Source organism: Mesocricetus auratus, unplaced genomic scaffold, assembly GCF_017639785.1.
Source record: "Mesocricetus auratus isolate SY011 unplaced genomic scaffold, BCM_Maur_2.0 Super-Scaffold_100010, whole genome shotgun sequence".
Classification (NCBI taxonomy): domain Eukaryota; kingdom Metazoa; phylum Chordata; class Mammalia; order Rodentia; family Cricetidae; genus Mesocricetus; species Mesocricetus auratus.
Genome location: NW_024429194.1, coordinates 33,599,293 through 33,618,237, shown reverse-complemented (window position 1 = coordinate 33,618,237; position 18,945 = coordinate 33,599,293). Strand labels below are relative to the sequence as shown.

The 18,945-nt window shown below is 52.3% G+C and overlaps 2 protein-coding genes across 3 annotated transcripts; both read right to left on the bottom strand.

The window, feature by feature from the left end:
- Positions 1-3,994: 3,994 nt before the first annotated feature.
- Positions 3,995-8,731, bottom strand: Fev (FEV transcription factor, ETS family member). Of its 2 annotated transcripts, XM_005070484.3 has the most exons (3): positions 7,589-7,774; positions 6,843-6,917; positions 3,995-5,138 (listed from the first exon to the last, which is right to left on the bottom strand). In XM_005070484.3, the coding sequence occupies exons 1-3, from the start codon at positions 7,638-7,640 to the stop codon at positions 4,558-4,560; spliced, it is 708 nt and encodes a 235-aa protein (XP_005070541.1). In that variant the 5' UTR covers positions 7,641-7,774; the 3' UTR covers positions 3,995-4,557. The 2 variants fall into 2 exon arrangements, 1 of the variants encoding a protein (XP_005070541.1); XR_005879887.1 differs by lacking the exons at positions 3,995-5,138; positions 7,589-7,774 and adding an exon at positions 8,562-8,731 and having other exon boundaries at positions 6,842-6,917.
- A 3,233-nt stretch (positions 8,732-11,964) lies between these two features.
- Positions 11,965-15,298, bottom strand: Cryba2 (crystallin beta A2). The gene is made up of 5 exons (XM_013113720.2): positions 15,158-15,298; positions 14,815-14,979; positions 14,013-14,154; positions 12,531-12,673; positions 11,965-12,170 (listed from the first exon to the last, which is right to left on the bottom strand). The coding sequence occupies exons 2-5, from the start codon at positions 14,973-14,975 to the stop codon at positions 12,023-12,025; spliced, it is 594 nt and encodes a 197-aa protein (XP_012969174.1). The 5' UTR covers positions 14,976-14,979; positions 15,158-15,298; the 3' UTR covers positions 11,965-12,022.
- Positions 15,299-18,945: the final 3,647 nt, after the last annotated feature.

Sequence of the window (18,945 nt, the reverse complement as noted above, 5' to 3'; positions counted from 1 at the left end):
CGACTTGGCAAGGTGTGATCCCATCAGAGAGCAGACTGCTTGTAAAACATTAGCATAAAGCAGGGCCTGGTGCCCAGCCAGGTTCAACGAAGAATGAAGCGTATTTTTATTATCAGCAGACCCAACTGACTGAATTCCAAACAGCTCAAACAAGCACACTAACGAGGGCCTAATGAATCTTAAAGACATATGGGGGGAGGGAATGAAACCAGAGGAGCAGAAGACTCTGAGGAAAGTGCATCCCAGTATGGAAGTATTTATGTTGCATTGGAAAGTGTCATGTCAGCCTAAGTGCTCTAGGTGGCAAGGTCCTCTACAGTCAGTAAGGACACAGCTCCATGTGGCATGTTATCAGGGCTTTGGACTCCATCTTCAGAAGCACACACGGCATCAGAGAGGACATGAGTCACTGCATGGGAGTGATCCTAAAGCAAGGCCATCTAGGGTGCCCAGGATTAAGGAAGAAGTTATCAGTGGAATGATAAATGGTCTAGCAGGGTAACCAGATAGCACAGGTCCCAGACAAGTCCCTTGGCTTTGACCAGCCAGGTCATCTAACAAGGTGACGCTTGGTTTATTATTGCTCTCCAGTATCAGGAAACTGGATGTGGTTAGGGTGTATCTTCTTGGGGCTGGGAATGTGGTAGAGGACTTGCCTAGCATTCTGGAAGCCCTGGGTTCAACCTTCAGTCCTGCAAGACAACATCTTCTTTGGGGCTTGAGTAGAACAGTTGCCTCAGGACTCAGATCTGTCACAGCAGCCAGGGAGCTACTGGAACCGAGATGGACTAGGAGAGATGATGCCCACAAGATGCAGAGGCTGGCTTTAACCTTATGATCACCTTGGACAAATGCTCTACAGAGAGAATCCATCTGACTCCAGAGGTTCCACAGAACAGTTTGTAAATCCATGGTTTAGCCTCACAATTTTCATAGCATGAGAAGGGAAATCAGAAAAGAAATGTGTTTCTCTGAAGATAAGATAGCAGGTTCATTGATAAGCCATGTTCCTTTCCAGTTCAGTATCAGCCTCCCAGACTAGTTACAGGAACAGAAAAAAATAGAGTTGGGTGGATTTAGGAATGGGATTTGAGGTGGAATGCCTTTAATCCCAGCATCTGGAAGGCAGAGACAGGCAGATCTCTGTGAGTTCAAGGCCAGCCTGGTCTACAGAGTAAGTTCCAGGATGGTCAGGGCTGTTACACAGAGAAATTCTGTGCCTAAAAACCAAAGAAAGAAAGGAAGAAGGAAGGAAGGCGAAGAAAAGAATGGGATTTCATACATGAGATCAATTAACTGAACATCTCCCAGCTATTACACATTGACTGAAATCCCTTCTTCATTTGCTTATGGGACCTTAAGGGGCTCAAGGTTAGGGAAGTCACCCAGTCCACTCTTCTCCTCTTTGAACTATTCCCAAGAGGATCTGACATGTGCCATGCCTGGGGTTCTTCCTTAGTCCAAGGTACCACCCGTTTCACTGCAGCTTCAGAGCACAGGCCCAGCATTGCCCTCACCATCCTCATTCAGGTCCTCTCCCTCAGGACCGTGCCCTGGATAAGTGAGGACAATTCTCACCCCTTCCCCCAGCTATTTCCCAGACTATAGAGGTGTTGCTATGATCTCTCCAGAGTTTTTCCTCTTCCCTTCCTTGCCTACCACACTGTGTGATTCCCCTTTGTCCTCCCAAAAGAGCTTATATTGACCATTTCATTCCTGAGGGATGGGGAGCAATGCTCTAGAAGGTGGGCTACCTTCCTCCACCCTAAATGCCATATCCCCACCAATCCCCAAGTCCCAGTTTTTCTGACAACACTGTTTTGTACACAGGCCCCATCCTTGCCATGTGTTCTGTCTCCTGTTGTTTCATACAAACGTCTAAGGTCAGGACCTCACCACCTTTGCCAGGAAATTCTTGGCAGCTCAGATATTTCAATCCTGTCTTGGTCTCCTCTGGTGGGCTTCATCCCTACAGACAGGGCTGTAAGCATGCTGGTCCTCCAATGCCCTCTACAATCTTGAGCCCCTAGCAGGCCAGACTTCTCTGGACTACATGAGTTATTCTCTATCTCGGGAACTCTATGGGACATGACATGGAGCATGCCTAAGTTGGAATGTTAGTGGTACAAGCAGAGTATCCTGAGATTTTAAATGCCACAGATAGGAATTGGAGAGATGGCTCAGCAGTTAAGAGCACTTGTTGCTCTCGAAGAGGACTCCAGTTCAGTTCCCAGCATCCACGTGGTGGTTTGTAAACATCTGTAACTCCAGCTCTGGGGAAACCCAGCACCCTCTTATGGCCTTGCCAGGCACCAGGCACTAGTGGGGTGCACACGCACACATGAAGGCAAAACACTCATACACATAAAATAAAATGAGTACATCTTATTTAAAATGGCTAAGAGTCAGGCAGTGGTGGCACACAGCTTTAATTCCACAACTTGTGAGGCAGAGGCAGGCAGATCTCTGTGAGTTCCAGTCAGCCTGGTCTACAGAGCTAGTTCCAGGACAGCCCAGAGTACACAGAGAAACCCTCTCAAAAAACAAACAAACAAACGACCACCACAAAATACAAATACAAAGCATACAGAAAAGGAAAGCCCTTAGAGGGATCAAGAGTGGTCTCTGCATGAGGGTACAGGTGATTTCTCTACCAGACCCATGCCTCCGTACAGGTTTTATCCAATCAGTGGTTAATGGAGGCTGTGTGTGTGTGTGTGTGTGTGAGAGAGAGAGAGAGAGAGAGAGAGAGAGAGAGAGAGAGAGAGAGAGAGAGAGTCAAGGTTTTCTTTGTTTTATTTCTTGAGGCAGGGTCTTGTTTTTAGCCCAGGCTGACCTCAAGCTCTGGCTCCTTCTGTTTCTTAGTCCTTAGTGCTGGCATCACAGGCATGTGCTGCTGTGCCTGGCTGGGTTCCCTAGAGTGAGGATGTGTTGTTTAGAAAGGAGGGGGAAGAGTATGTAAGTGAATAACGGCAGTCCTCTGAAGTGGGCCTGGACGGTCCATCAGCAATCTGGGAAGGGACTCTCACTCATACTCACCCGAACTCTAACTACCCAGCCTTCCACCCTCTTTCCCCTGCCTGCCTGCCCGACGGAGGCCCAGGGTATTCCCCCTCCGATGAAGCTGTTCTAAAAAGAGGAACAGCTGTCCTAGTGAAGAGTAATACCTGGGCATGGGGAAGGGAGAGCAGGGTTCTCAGCTTAGAAGCCTGTAATCTTCTGAGGGAAGACGTTTAAAGGTTGCTTCCCAGACAACAGATTTGGAAAAGGAGAGACAGAGATAAGTGCCTCTGGATGGTGTGCGTGGCAACGTCAGAAAGATCCGCCCGACTCACTTCACAGACTTCCCAAAGCCGGATCCAAGGTGAAAGGTCTGGTTTCCTCCTTTTGCCTCACTCTGAAGGCTAAAGGAGGTGTGAAGGCAATCTGGTCCTCTTGTCCCTGGTGGAAGCAACTGGTGGTAGCCTGACCTACCCTCTCTCGGACCAGCAGAGGGCGCGCACCACCAGCGGGAAAAGAGTGGAACAAGCCAAGACACAGGGTGAGAAATCCTTTTCAAGAGCACGGGTATCTCACGGGGGAGGGGGGAGTCAAAAGCTAGTGGGAGCAGCAGGAGGTTTATGAAGGGAAACGAGAGAAGGTATTGAGAGAACTGGACGAGGTATGGAGTGGAGGCGGGGAAAGGTATTACACTAGGGAAAAATGGAATGGCTGGTGGAAGGTTGGGATAGAGTGAAGGGTTTCTAGTTGAGATGTGGTGGGGGTTGGAAGATGGGTGAGATGGAGAACGGTGGAAGGGGGTGGCCGTTGGGCTGGGATGGGGTGAGGAAGAGAGACTGACCTCTTAGGATCCCACCCACCGGCTCCTCCTCCTCCCCCAGGCCGACTTTCTCTCCCTCTCTGGAGGCCTTTTGCTCTGTCTACACTGAGTCTTTACTTCCTTGGCCTCCCTGAAAAGGCCCCGGTGCAGCAATGAACAGAGAGGAGGCAGTGGGGAGCTTGGGAGCTTTAATGGGACTGAAAGAGTTAGGTACACGCTGGGTCCTTGAGCCAGAGTGTGGGGGTGGGAGAGAGGGAAGCCAGAGAGTTGGAGAAGGGGATGGAGGACAGCAGAGATGTTTACCAAACCTTCTCAGGTCCCGGGAAGGAGGAGTGTGAGAAGCCTCATAGTACTGGGGTTTGGAGCAGGTCGTGGGAGAGAGAAAAAAAAAATGAGGAAAGAAACTAGAAAAACCGGGGTCATAAAGAGGGAGCCAGGGTGCAGGTAAGAATAAAAATCACAGCACAGGAGTTCCATGTTCTGGAGATTCGAAAGAGAAAAACTAAAGTGGGAGCACAATCACCTTTCCTGGGGTAGAGACAATGGGGGGCTGGAAGCCTCGTGTTCTAGGAAGACCTCAGAAGCTTCCAATGTTTTCTTCCCTGGGCTGGGCGCCACAGCCGCTGTGAAACCCGGTTTAAGGGATGTCTGGGAAAGCTTCGGGGCTCCTTCCAGGATGAGGGTGGGATTGACCACTGGATGTATGGGAGAGGCCCCGCCGCACCAGGCTGCACCGTCTAGTGATAATGACCCCCCAAGTGCGAGGCGGCAGCCACTGCGCCGAAGGGCCCGGGCGGGGGCTGCAAACCCGGGGTGGGGTAGAGCGCTGCGGTGGCCGCGGCGGTGGCATTCGGGCCGGGCCAGTAGGAGAAGCCAGCGGGCGCGACGCCGGCCGAGGCTGCCATAAGGTTGAGTTTGGAGAGGCCAGGGAAGGGCAGCGGGGCCAGGCCGGCCGGGAGCTTGTAGAGTGCGCCGTCCTGGGCGGCTGCGGCCGCGGCTGCTGCTGCGGCGGCGGCGTGGGCGTGAGCGGGCGGCGGTTGGCAAGCCTGCGCCAGGCCCTGGAAGTCAAAGCGGTAGGCGTAGCGCTTGCCGTGCACCTTGCTCATGATGTTTTTATCGTAGTAGTAGCGCAGTGCGCGGCTTAGCTTGTCGTAGTTCATGTTGGGCTTGCTCTTGCGCTCGCCCCAGCGTCGAGCCACCTCGTCCGGGTCGGTGAGTTTGAACTCACCATGGCCGCCCTCCCACGCGATGCAGCCGGCGTTCGCGCGGTCTGCCAGCAGCTCCAGAAGAAACTGCCACAACTGGATCTGCCCGCTGCCTGTGGAGAAGGGGAGCAGTCAGCCACCGACAGCTAGGAACTGTGAGGTGAAGCGAGAAAACGACCCAAACCACTGCCAATTCCCATCCGAGAGGACAAGGGCACTTCTGACTGCACCCCTGAACAGGAGGAGGCAGCTGGCTAACCGGTGTGGACCAGCAGAGCATGATGGAAACGTCTTTCATTTCTGAGGAGCTGGAGCACGTCGTTTTGTGGTGGTTGGGTGCGGAGAAGCGTTGTCTCCTCCGTGGATAAGCAGTGGCGGATCATAGCTTTAGGCTTTCCTAGCTAGGTAAGGGCTAGATATCAGACTCTCATCCTTCTGGGCCAGTCTCCCTCATTTAGGACCCAGAGTGCCCAGCCGTGCAAGACAGCCTGGTGCAGCAAGGTTGAACTGCCCAACCAGGCAAGGTCCTGTCCAGAGACCCGGGCCAAAAGGGCAGGTGTGCCCATAGTTGATGATTCCTACCAGCACCCATACAATCACCAGACAGTCCCTACCACCCAAAAGCAGACAGTAAAACCGGCCTGGCATGACAGACAAGAGGAGAGGCTCTGTGTTCTGAGAAGAGAGGCCGATTCTCAGAGGCTCCCCATCCTTACCACCTTCAGGTGCGCTGGCCTCTGCTTGCTGGGGAAGAAGGGAGGGGCTAGTGGGTAACTCGGAGGAAAGAGGTAGGATTGCAAAATGGCTGATCTTCCTATAGATCTCAGGGTTGCCGACAGTGACAGGGAGGTTCTCCCTGGATATGCTGGTGGTGAGTGACCCTGAACTCACACTCTCCTGCTTTTAGGCCTTAAGTGACAAAAATCTTGACAAACTGCCCCATTCCTTTTTAGAATAAAACGGATTTGCCTCGGGTGGAGCCTGAAGACTCTCTCCTCCCTCTTCGGTGCCTCTCATTCAGAACCCAAAAGCTTATTTCTTCTGCAGTTTTAACCCCAGTTCCTCTAAACCAGCCTGGTGAAGAGCTGGTTGGTTCCTGGAGGTCAGGGTTTGGTTTTAGAGCAGAAGTACGGGGGGCCTTTGGTCTAAAGGGTGCATCCAGCACCAAGTGGGAACAACGGAGACTTGGGCCTCCATCCCTGTTGGCAATTGCCAATCTAATCTTTGTGGTTTCTTGTGAGATTGAGGCACTGACTGGGGCGGGAGCTGTGGAAAAGAGTTGAAGTGCCAGTCATCAACATGGTGATTGACAGGCTAGTTGCTTGTGACAGCAAACCTAGGTATCAAACACAACGCCAAGGCTGGCATGGCTGGCAGAGTCAGAAAGTTCATCAGGGGTAGCAGGAAGTGCCTGCTAGGGGTTTAGGAGTCTGGTACCCTAGGGTGGCTGGAGAATAATTATGCCCCCCACTCCCACCCCACCAGGAAGTGCTCCAAAGACAGCTGATACAAAAAAGGATGCCTATCACCACAGCTTAAAAGCTTGGAATAATAATAATAATAATAATAATAATAATAATAATAATAATAATAATAAATCTGGAGGCCAGGATCTCCTTAGTCAAACCTGTCAGTCCAAGACCAAATCATTGTCTTCCCAAGTCCTCTGTACAATCTGCCCTCTAATTTTCCATAATGTGGAGTGCACACATCTCTGCCCCTCTGTCTAGTGACAGGGTACCTATCCTATTGGGACTCGCACTCCTGCCCCATCTACTCCAGCCTTCTCCATCAGCCCAGTGTACCAGCCAGCTCACCTTTCTGCACCGCGGGGCTCAGCGGCCCCCAGCTCGGGTTCTTCCCTTCCTTAAAAAGACCATCTCCGACGGGATCTGCGGTGCAGAAGAAAACAGTTAAGCAGACCTAGGTGGAAGTTGCAGGTTTGACCGAAAGGGCCCCGGCTATAGTGTTCTGGGGGTCCGGGCCACCCAGCTCCTCCTCCCCAAGCTAGGCTGCGACGCGTGCGGCGCAGAGCCCCTCCGCAGCGCCCAAGTCAGGAAACGCGTCCAGGAAAAAGGAAATCCGCTTTCCGAAGGGGCCGGCTGGAGCCTTATAAAACCCAGAGGGGATCGCGCCAGCCGAGTCTGAGCTAGCGGAGCCCCTCTTAAAAAGGAAGGGGGCGCTTGGAAGGCTCGGCCGGTGTCAACGCTCGGAGGACGAAGGTGAGGACCCTTGAGGGCGCAGGGACAACGCCCAGCGGATCACAGCCTTCGGGCAAAGCTAGAATCTGGAGATCACCAAGCCAAAGATCCCTGCTTGCAGCCTCCTAGGATCCCAAATCTGCAAGTCCTATCTAGACCCACACTGAAACCCCGGAGCTCGCTGTATACCTTGCAGGTTCCCTGAATGCCCCAGACTGCAGCCATCAGTCCCTTTCACACACCCACAAAGCGACTCTCTGGAAGCATTCCCTTCCTTTGGTCCACCGAACTTGCCCCCTTGCCCAGGCCTAGACTTCCCGCCCCGGATCTCGGTGCCTCCAGCCTCGGCTGGCCCCTGGTACCTGGCAGGTACATGTTGATCAGCAGGGGCTGGGAGGCGCCGCTCTGTCTCATCGCTGCCGGGGACTGGGCGGTGGGAGATGGGGGGGGACCGCTGGGGGGGCACGTCAGCTTTGCGCTTGGGGTGCCGATCCCCGCCCGAGGAGACTGTGGGTGACTGGGAATAGTAGACGCCACCGGGTCCGGCAAGGCCAGGCGGGAGCGGGCAGCCAGGGTGTGGCGAGGAGGGAGGGGGTCCTGGAGCGATGCTCCTAGCTACAGGGCGGCTTGCAGCCCTCCGGCCCCGCGCGGGCAGGGGCCGCAATTTCCGTTTTAATTAAAGTGCGGCCGCCTCGGCCCCCCCAGACCCCGCCCCCGCCCCTCTTATCTTCCCATCGCAATAAAGTCTCCAATGCTCAGCGCCTCAGCCAAGCGCACCCGGCAGCCCCCTGCGCCCCGCAGCCCGGGAGACACGCGGGGGATGGGCCCAGTATCCGAGCTCAGACGGGGGGGGGGCAGGAGTGTGTTTCTTTACCGCCACCTCGACTCTCGGCAAACATCGATGGGGCGGGAATGATGGCCCCACTTAAGACCTCTTAGGCCACAGCCTCAGGCCCCTTCTATGAGCCTTCTTTCCAACCTTCTCCCTCCCCTCTCTCACTGCTTACTCTCCGCCCCTCCCCCTCCCCCCCCCCCCCCGGTCCCCGTCTCCAGGCTGCGTTATCTGCATCTTCACTTTTAAATTTCCGCTTCCCTCCCTCTCTCCTGTCGCTGCGCTCCCGGCTGCGCTGCCGTGGCTCCCTTTATCTTTGCCCACCCCCGTGCCTTCTCCCTCCTTTCTCCTACTCTCGCTTGGTCCCTAGAGACCCGATCTCCTTCTCGGTCTCCCCTACGCTTTCACAGGTTTCCTGTCTTCGTCTGGCCCCAGGCCTCAGGCAGGACGCTGGGGCATCTCCCCTGGCAACCTCAGAGTTGCTCTTTCTTTTATTTCCCCACCTTCTTAGGTCTCCGTGCTGCCCCGTGTCTACTGTTCTTCTCGTCCTTTCTTCTCTCTTCCTCCCATCTAGCCATCTGTTCAGTTCCCATAAATTGGTGGCCAGTCTACAGAAGATAAGCTGCTTTTTCCTTGTAGGTTCCCATTCCTTTTCCCACTTCTCACTACAACTATTTCTCTCCCACCCTTCCCCACTCTCACAAAGCCTCCCATGCTGATTATGACTGAACCACCCTGCGGGGTCACGGAGATCATAATCCAACCTGTATGTGTGCCTTTCCTAAGGCCTGACGCAGCTTCCAAGTAGACCAGGGTGTCTGGGTACCTGTGAGACTTCTCAGCACCAAGACTGAAGTCGGGACCTTGGGTTAGGAATGCGTTTTCAGCAACCGTGTGACACTTGGGTATGTGACACTTGACGCAGGGGGTAGCTGCTGTCAGAACTGCCTTTCTCTGGGTCCTCCTCTCTGTTGCTTAAACATGGGGGAGCGCAGGGGGGGGCGGCAGGAGAGTTGGATATGGCCAGACCTCCTGTAGGGTCCTTGTTCCTAGGGTGCCTGTATGAGGACTGCTGCAAAATCGTCCTCGGGTTTTGCAGGCACCCTGCAAAGGTGCAAAGGTGAGGAGGATGGAGGGTGGGAGGTAATCAACAAAATCCTATCTGGACGGGGATGGAGACTTCAGGATGCTGATGTGGAATCTAATGGAAGCAAAGGCAGAGGTTGGGATGTTTGGGAGGAACAAGCTTAGGACACCTCAGGAAAGAGCTTCAGGATGCTTCCAAGATCTCAGTCCTCCTGTGCCCTCTCATTGCTCTTTCCAAACACTGCTGGTAGAAGGCAACAGCAAGAAGGTAAGAACAGGAAGAGCTGAGAGACAGGGAGGTCCAGCCACTTAATGCTCTCAGCAGGAGGCTGAAGCAGAAGGGAGAAGAGACTAGCTGTATGCTGGGCAAGTATTAAGAGCTCAGGCTTTGTGCTCAGCCTGACAGAGAACTCAGGTGCAGGAGTGTGTGTGGGAGGGGAGTCTCCCCACCCCACCTTCTCCATCTCCTCCTGATGACAGATGACAGTCCTTGATAGCTGCCCCTCCATTGTCTCCCTGCCAGGGCGTGTGTTATGGTTCCTCCTGAGTGTACAGACCACCAGCCTGTCCAGAATGGGAGAGCCAGAGATGAAAACCCTCAGATATGATTACTTCAACCTCTATTTTTATGCTACCAGGGGATGATAGATGTGGGAAACAGAATGTGACTCCTGGATCAAGGCAAATCTAAAAAGCTGGAAAAAAAAAAACCCAAGACCAGCAACCTATCCAGGGTCCCTCTGCCAGGTCCTAGAGGTAACCTCTTGATGCTTCCCAGTGAGCACAGATGTCCTAACAGGAGGATCCACATCCAAAAGAAGGTACCTCCTCTCTCATTCATTGCCTATTTCTGCTGACAAGGAGTGAGGAGATGAGCTCTAAAGCCAAGATGATCCAGGTTCGATAATCTTGCCTATTTTCCTACTTGTGTGACATTGAGGAAGTTAAATCACCTTAGAAGTGTACTTAGTCTTGACAGGGCAGTGGTGGTGCAGCCCTTTAATCCTAAAACTTGGGAGGCAGAAGCAGGCTGATCTCTGTGGAGTTCGAGACCAGCCTAGTCTACAAGAGCTAGTTCCTGGACAGACTGCAAAGCTACACAGGGAATCTCTGTCTCAAAAAGCAAAGCAAAAGAAGTGTACTTAGTCTCTTTGTCTTAAAATTGAAGACTTAAACATCTGCATACTGGCATATTGTGAGCTTTATTAATAAGATGGCACATGGTAAGTGCTTAAGGACCAATTCATATGCATTTAGCTTTTGTTACAACCTCCATCCTGCAAGAGATGACCAGGAATTCCACATATGTTTCAGGCTCTGTTGAAGCCTGAGGTTTTAGCCACAGCTCAACTTAGCCTTAATTAAACCTGTATTTGGCATCATGGGCCCTGTTTTCAAACCCTGACTTAGTCACTGATTGGGCAGGTTAATTTCTAATTAGTTAATGAGATAGCCGGAGAATGGAAGCTATTTGGAGGATCAAATGCAAAGGAGCCATGGACTCTAGAGCCCATTCAGAATTGAAGCAGAATTCATACCCACTGAGAGCTCAGATCCTTGGTTCTGAGACCCATGACAGGGCAGGTGGAGGGTCCTCCATCCGTGTTCCAATGCTTTCCCACCACATCCCACATGTCCTTAGCCTGTTCCTATTAAGTCTTCACAACAACCCCTGGACACACACGGTGCATGAATCAATAGCTTCGGTTTACAGGCAGATGGCGAAGTCTAATATCATAGGAGATACAATTGACTGCTGGTAGGGTCTGGCCTCCCCTGTAGAGGGTACAGTGGACAGTAGGACCTCCCACTAATGCTTCTGGAAGACCCTGGCAGGAAGACAGGGTGGAGATGCAGACTGAAGATGGCCCAGGGTGGGGGTACAGAAGCAAAAAGAGCTTTTGTATATGGTCCATGATGCTCTTTCCTGCCTGGTGGTTCCTGGCCCATGGAGTGTGTGCTGGTTGAAATTCAGCTGTCCACCCTACATCAGGGTAGGATTATTGATCCATCTAGAGAATGACAAAGGTACCATCTGAGCTTTCAACACTTTGACCTACATGGGTGGGCTTTTCCCAAGGTGAGGTCTGGAACTGGATTCGGCTTACTGGATTCCACAACTCTTGCTGTAAACCCCTTTAGTTCCCCAGGAGTACACCCATGGACATTGAAGTTAGGTCATGCTTGATAGAGAAATGTTCTGGGCCCTTACCCAAAGAAAACAATCCTTAGAAAGATAAGAATGGAGATTACCACCTACTGAGTAGTGGTGGCATATGCCTTTAATCCTAGCACCTGAGAGGCAGAGGCAGGTAGATCTGTGAGTTTGAGGCCAGCCCCAGCCTGGTCTACAGAGAGAGAGCTCCAGGACAGCCAGGGCTACACAGAGAAACCCTGTCTCAAAAAACCAAAGAAGATGATGTGGTGGCTCACACCAGTAGGATTCGCTGAAGGAGGCAGAGGCAGGAGGATCACGAGTTCAAGACCAGCCTGGGCTACACATTTAGGCAGAGGCAGACAGATCTCTGAGTTTGAGGCTAGCCTGGTCTACAAAGCTACACAGAGAAACCCTGTCTCAAAAAAAAGAAAGAAAGAAAAGGAAAAACCAAAGAAGAAAAAGAAAGGAGGACGAGGAGTAGGGAGATTATTTGCCTTGAATGCACAAATGTTGCACAAATGCATAAAGCTCTAGCTTCCATTGCACGCGCATGCGCGCGTGCATGCACACACACACACACACACACACACACACACACACACACACGAGAGAGAGAGACAGACAGAGAGACAGAGAGACAGAGAAGAGGCAAGAGGAACAGGTAGATTCAAGAGCTTTTATTGAGAATTTTAGGGGCGATGATGACCGGGAATGTGAAGCCTAGTGCTGGACTCTTCTAATGGACTGCAGCTGTCCAGTATGGGCCTGTGTGCCAAAGTCACTGTAGGTGCGGAACTCCCCACTGTGCCGGTCCCGCTCTAAAACGTACTGGTAGCCTCGGTAGCCAGGGTACTGGTAGGCCACCCATCTAGGATAGTGAAGAAAATGGTAGTGAGTTGGCTTTGCATGACCCCCACCTGTGTACCCTCAATAGTCCCCTGTCCCAGCTACCAGCAGCCAGCTCCAAATCTACTGTTTCAGCTCTGCCTTTTGCTCTGGGTCTTCCTGGGATCTGTCTTAGTCTGTCTCCTAAAACCACATTTCCTCTTCACCCAAGTTTTCCACCTCCCACACCCCACACACCCCCTGGCTCCTGGTCTGCATTACCTCTCCCTGCTCTTTCCCTCCTCTTACTTCCTCTCTCCCTCCCCACCCTCAGCCCATCTTCTCTTTTTTCTCATGAACTTCCCACTCTTCCCATCACCCCCGCTCCAGCCCCAGGACTCACGCTCCAGAGCTGACTTTGAGGGAACCCACATCTTTGCTGGTCCAGCCCATGGAAGGCAGTGATGGATAGTCATCACTGAGTTCAAACTTGCAGCCCTGGAAGTTTTCCCCCTCAAACAGTGTCACACGGCTGTCACCATGGTTCTGAGACACAGAAATAGAGGGCAAGAGTTACAGAGATGTCAGACTCTCTAAAGGGGTGTTCATGGCTATAGCCTTAACCCTAGTCACCCAATTTCTGCTCAGCACCTATCCTACAGACTCCTTGTCATTACAGGAGCTCACTCCATCACTTCCTAGTAAGTCCTGCTAGCTGGGATGCTCGGAGGCTAAGCCTGGGCCTTACCAAGACTTTGAGTTATGTACAAGACTAGGGAATTCCCAGAACCTCTTTGAGCTCAATGCTAAAGGAATGTCTGTGACAGGAACCCCTTTGTTGTTGTCATCTCTTTGTTTTATTTGTGATAATGGGGATCAAACACAGTTGAGTATGCTAGGCTAACCTTCAGTTTGTGATGCTTCTGTCTCAGCCTCAAAAGTAGCTGAAATTATAGGCTTGTACCACTATCTACCTGGGCCTACTTTTAGGAGGAAATCACAGGATCTGACCCATTAACCAGGATATTTCTTTAAGGGTCTTATTGACTACCCAACTCCTTTCCTAGCCCCTCATCACTGCCTCTGTCAGATCAGAACCCAACTAGGCGGTTCTGGATGGAAAAATCACACCAGAGAGGTGTCAGAGCAACATGGCAGTGCTGGTTGTACCTGGCCTCCCTAACACAAGGGTCTTCCTGCTGCAGGGTTATGGACCCTCACAATCTTGGAACAGAGAAATTGGACTGGACTGGGTCCTTTGACCTTCACCACCACCAACCCCAGGACTCACCAATACCTAAGTGAGCATGAACTCTCCGGAGAGTGAGGATCTCCTCTTTGAGACATGTGACTCATTATTACACACACACACACACACACACACACACACACACACACACACATACACACACACACACCTCCAACACTGAGACAGGCTGACACTGACCCTGACCCTGTTCTCAGTCTGATCCCTGAATCCCTGGACTGAATTCGGGTGTCATCTGCATGGTAACACGTTTGGCCCTGTCAAGTCACATTATGCCTCTGATTCTCGCTTCTAAGCCTGTGTATGGGATTGACAGCAGCCAACGCAGTCTCCTGGACTGTGACAAAGGCTCCTTACCACCTGTGTGATTGAAAACAGAATGGCGCGGGACATGCTCAGAACTGGCTGGTCTTTGATGCTGTCCGTGGTGCTGATCCAGGCCTGTGTCCATAATCCCAATTTTCAGACGTTTTGGTTCTGGAGTAACACCACGTCCACCCACCTAAGAGTTTGTTCACACATCCTGTTTAGGGGTCAGTGGGCCTTCCAAGGCACCACGATTTTTCAGGGTGCCTGGAGGTAGGCGACAGGAGAGACGGGGAAGTGGGTCGTGCTCACCGCACAGAGCACCGGCCTAAAGGACAGCAATTGGTTGCTGTGGTGGCTGCTGCTGCCGCTCCAGGCGCTCCAACAAGGATAGTCTCCCTTCTCTAGAATGAACTGCTGTCCCTGGAAATTGGGGTACTCGAAGGCCACCCATCTGAAAAAGGAAAAGAGGATCTGGGAGGTATCTGTCCAGTCTCCCTCTCTGACATCATCATCTTGTTTGTTGTGGTTAAAAAAAAAAAAGACCAGGGACCCAAACTCTTTCTTCCAACTCCAGACCATTCCCTGGACATACCCACCCCCTCTGAAAAACCCCAAACCCCAGACCCCAGGCCCCAGACCCCAAACCCCAAACCTCAAACCCAGTGCTTTCGGGGGTTGGAAGGAAGGGCCCACAGGTTAGAAGGAATGTTTCAGATTATAAAGATCACCAGACCAGGGACTATCTTCAGGGATTTATGTGTATCCAACCTTCTGGCCTGCAAAGGAACCTCAGTTCTCTCCAGGACTCCAAGCTGGCTTCTAGGATATTAAAATTGGACCAGCAGAAACGATCTATTCCCGCGAAACCACCTGACTTCGCACAAAGAAAACTGTTGGGGTTCCAGGAAAGCCCCATAGATAGTTCATTGCCTTTGTCTTGGGGAGGGTTGGGAGTTTTGGAGAGGACAAAGGTTTCTCTCATTGATGAGTCTGTCTATGGACATACTGGAGTGTAGGTTGAGGTCCCAGGCTCTTAACTTTGGCTGGGGTGGGAATGAGAGATGTTGGACACCCCCTAAATTAGTTCAGCTGCCAAAGCAGGATCACTCACGCTCCGTTTTCCACCTTGACTGAGCGCACCCTGCGCAGGGCTCCTCGCTCACAGACATTCGCACAGTCGCTCAGCAGTCGGCAGCGACGACCCTGGAAGTCCTCCTCGTCCCAGAGCGTGAGGCAGGCGGGCGCCGGACCCGGCGCGGGGGCGCTGCTCATGCCGCTACGGTTTAAGAAGGACAGGATCACCGACTAAGCTCCTCTACTTAGCCCAAGTCTGCCCATCCCCGATAGGATGTGAGGGACTCTGGGACTGGATCTGGCCTGGTTCTGGAAACAGGCTGCCAGAGAGGGGCTTTCCACTCCTCTCTCCCTCCCTTTCCCCAGCACCAAGTACTCACCGGATGGGTGAGCGCTGCACGCACGGAAAATGGAGAGGCTGCGTGCAAGCCTGGTGTGCGCTGCTTTATACCCATGTCTGGCTGCCTCTCCCTGTGGGATCCGAGCGCGGTGGGCGAGCTGAGTCAGCTGGCTGGCTTTGGTCATCTCTGGTCTGCACAGGCAGCGGAGTCACGGATCTGGTCCAAGCCCGTCTGGATGACAACGGAAAGTGCTGAGGCGCACATCGCGAGTCCGCAGGAGCCCAGGCTGACTCTGCGCTTTCTTTCAGTGAGGCTTAAGCCTGGCAGAGACTCCCAGCCTAGGGGCAAAACACGCAACCCTGGCATAGACCTTCAGGCGTGAAAGTTAAGCCCGAGCCTGGCACAGCACGGTTCTTCCCAATGTTACAACTCCATAGGTGAAGATCTCTCTTTTGGGCGGCGGCGGCGAAGACCCTTCTCTAATGAACCTGAGTCAAGCCCCTCAGGCCTCTTATCGCTTGATCTGTCCATTGCTTCCCAGGGGGAGGTGCGGGCGCGGGGCGGGGGGTGGCTTCTCAACTAATCTTCTCCCGCCCTGAGGTCCAGACCAGGCCTCACCGCCAGGCGGCACTAAGCACAAAAAAAAAAAAAAAAAAAAAAAAAGCATCCCGGAGCGCATAGGTTTGCTGGGTTTTAGGAATACCGGTGCCAAAGGAGGGGCTAACTGTCCTAGGTAGGAAGAGCCTCTCAACCTTCCCCCACCACCTGCGAGAGAGTCGAAGGCTCTTGAATTCGGAATCCAGAGCTCCTGGCCATTGGCTGCGGCCGGCTTAGGTGGGCTGGAGTGGGGGTGGGGGTGACTGAGGAGCGGTGAGGGGGTGGGGCTTAGAGACCCAAGGTAGAGCTGCTGCTGGCAGGGGATAGCCTCACCGTTAGCTGTCAGCTAGACACTAGGCTTCTTGCAGATCTATAAAGCGAGTACTCTTTAATGGTGAGAGGCTATCCCAGCAGGGAGCGGGTGTGGTGGAAAATAATCTTGTTAACTCCTCTTTGCCAAGTGTCTCCCTTGTAAATTCAACAGCAGCCTGGTGGGTTCAGTTTGTACACAGAAAGGGGGAAATTCAAACTCAACCCGGTGTGGGGCTTTGTGAAAATTCGTAACTGGACAGTTTCAGAGTTAAGAAAACCCAACCTTTTTGGTTTTTGCCTCCCACCCCAACTCCTGAAAGCCTGCGTAAGGCGCCTTTTTTTTCCCACCTAACCTAAGCCCACCCCCAGCCCAGAGTCTTTCCATTTGCCCTTCACAGTCCACGGAGTGTTTTAATCACACGCTCTTGGCATGACTGGTTCCTCTGCCACTGTGTGCATGATCGAGTCACAGCACACTTATACCATCACATCCGTTTTCTCTACAGCGTTTGTCAGCCTAAAGACACCCTCCTCTTAGTTCGTGAATGCACGGTACCTCCTTTACTAGAGTGTAAACCCCACACTGACGGGCAGGAACCATGTCTGCCTTGCTCCCAGCTATTATACTCAAACCTGCATGGTGCTGGATACGGAGTAGGGATTCAATTAAAACTGGAGTGAATTAACAAGATGGCCAATTGTTGGCCAAATGTTCATGGGGACGGAGTGTACAAGAAAGTCTCCCGTGGTGTGGGGGTGATGGTTTGTCCACCCTACTAATCCCATTTTTGCAGTTCTTGGCTTCTGTGGGGGGGGTCAGGCAACACCTCCCTTTGGTCTCTCCATTCACTAGTGAGAAATGGCTGTTGAGACTCATATACAAGAGAGAGCTGAGGCTATAGTCCAAGCCAGGAGAACATGGGTGGAAAATGGAACACGCCTGAGGTCTGATTGAGGGTGGAGCCAGAATCACTGTTTAGCTGCTTGACTCTTCCCTAGAGAGGGCTAGAAAAACATAAAAGGGTTGTGATTTTTCCCAGACTCAGGGGAAAGTTCAGACTCCATATATGGAAGCAGATACTCCTGGAGCTTAGCATTCTCACTTATTCACTGTTTCACAAGTCCTGACTGCAACAAGGCTTGAGAAAAGAAAAATAAATTAAAAAGATCTTTTTCCTTCCATCAGACAATTCTAGAGGTGGCCACCAGGGGGCGGAGCCAGGCTGCACTAGCCAGAAAGCTGTGCGTGCCTGTGTGTGTGTGTGTGTGTGTGTGTGTGTGTGCGTGCGCGCGTGCGCGCGCGCGCTCAGGTTTACTTGCTCAGGAGGGGCTGTGGTGGTGACTGTGGGCTATACATCTGTGTTGTTGGTGACTGTGGGCCTCTGTGTTAGATCTGAGGCTGTGTTTGTCATGGTTAGCAGGAGCTAGGCCTGGGGTGGAAGCAGCTTCCAGTTCATGAGTTGGTTAGAAGTCCTCAGAGATATGTGTTCCCTCCAGGATTTGGAGAGGGACAAAGGGAAGATGAGATCATCCTTAAATTAGGGGTGTCTGCTTTGGGGGGGTTGATGATCTATATGACAAGCCTACCCTTTCCAGTTGGAAGTTCTCTTGGCAGCAGCCAGCCTCCTCTATCTGGGTTTCCTCATCAGGAAAATATAAAGGTCACACCACACATCCATGGCTTTTAGTTCTATCTGCAGTCAGCTAAATGGCATATCTGTCTCCAGCACACCTGCTTCTACCACCTGTAGCAACTGAGGTCTCTTCTCCCCAAAGAGAATAAGAGAAGACACCACTGAAGGGTAGGGGCCAAGAGGCTTTCAGGCAGCCCCTACACCTTGATGCCTGAACAAAACTTTCGATGCCATAGACTCCTTCCATTAGCCTCCCTTCTCCACCAGGCTGGTCCAATTCCAGCCCCTCGTCTCTCCCTCATGTCCCTCCACCCCCAGCAGCTGTTCCTGTTTGTTTTCCCAGATCAGTTGAGCTTAGAGCTTCCTGAAGGATGGAAACCCAGGTGGCTTTGTTTGCCAGCTCGGTACCATCCCTTTTACCCCCTCCACATCCACAGATTTGACGGTGAGGGAACAGTCAGGAAAAATAAAAAACAAAACCCCAGCAACCTCAGACTCATTCACCCAAGTCACTAGGAGATCTCACAAGGCTCTCATCATGGCAATTTCCACTCTGACCCCCACTTTGGTAATTATAGGGACCTACACACACACACACACACACACACACACACACACTCCAGATGTCCTAAGACTTTATCCACATCCCCACTCCTATTCTAGTCTACCCCCACCCCATAATTTTAAGAAAATACTTGTTCCACGTTGACCCTTAGATCCACAAGGAACATGCAGGCTTGAGCTTGATGTCACACCACCCAAATCCTCCATCCCATGTGGGGACCTGTAAGACCCTGCAGATAAATGTCCAGACCCAACCCCGAGTTCCCGTCCACATCTCCATCTCAGTGAAGGTCAACAGAAGGGACACTGCCCCTGTGCAGTCTCACTCCATGAAGAACCCTATTTGTCAGTTCTGCTGGACAGCTGAGAGGCTCTGGTGGCTAATGTCCTCTCCTCGAGGTGGCCTGATCCCCACCTCTTTCCCTCATTTCACAGGGAAATCATGCAGGGCCTCGGGGACTGAATAATGCAAATTCTGTGAGTGGTGCCCTCATCCACCCCACTCCCCTTGCCAGCCTTTTCCTCTGCAGCTTGGCTCCTATAGCCCCGCCCCTCTTCAGGTCTGGAACAGGCAGATGAGCTCCTTCCCTGGGGCTGTACAAGCCTTGTCTCCCAGGAGACAGAGATAAGTCAGTGTGAGACAAACCCAGTTCATCATACAGATGGCAGCCCCACCCACACAGACCCATTACCCCACCCTGTCTTCTCTGTCCCTCGGTA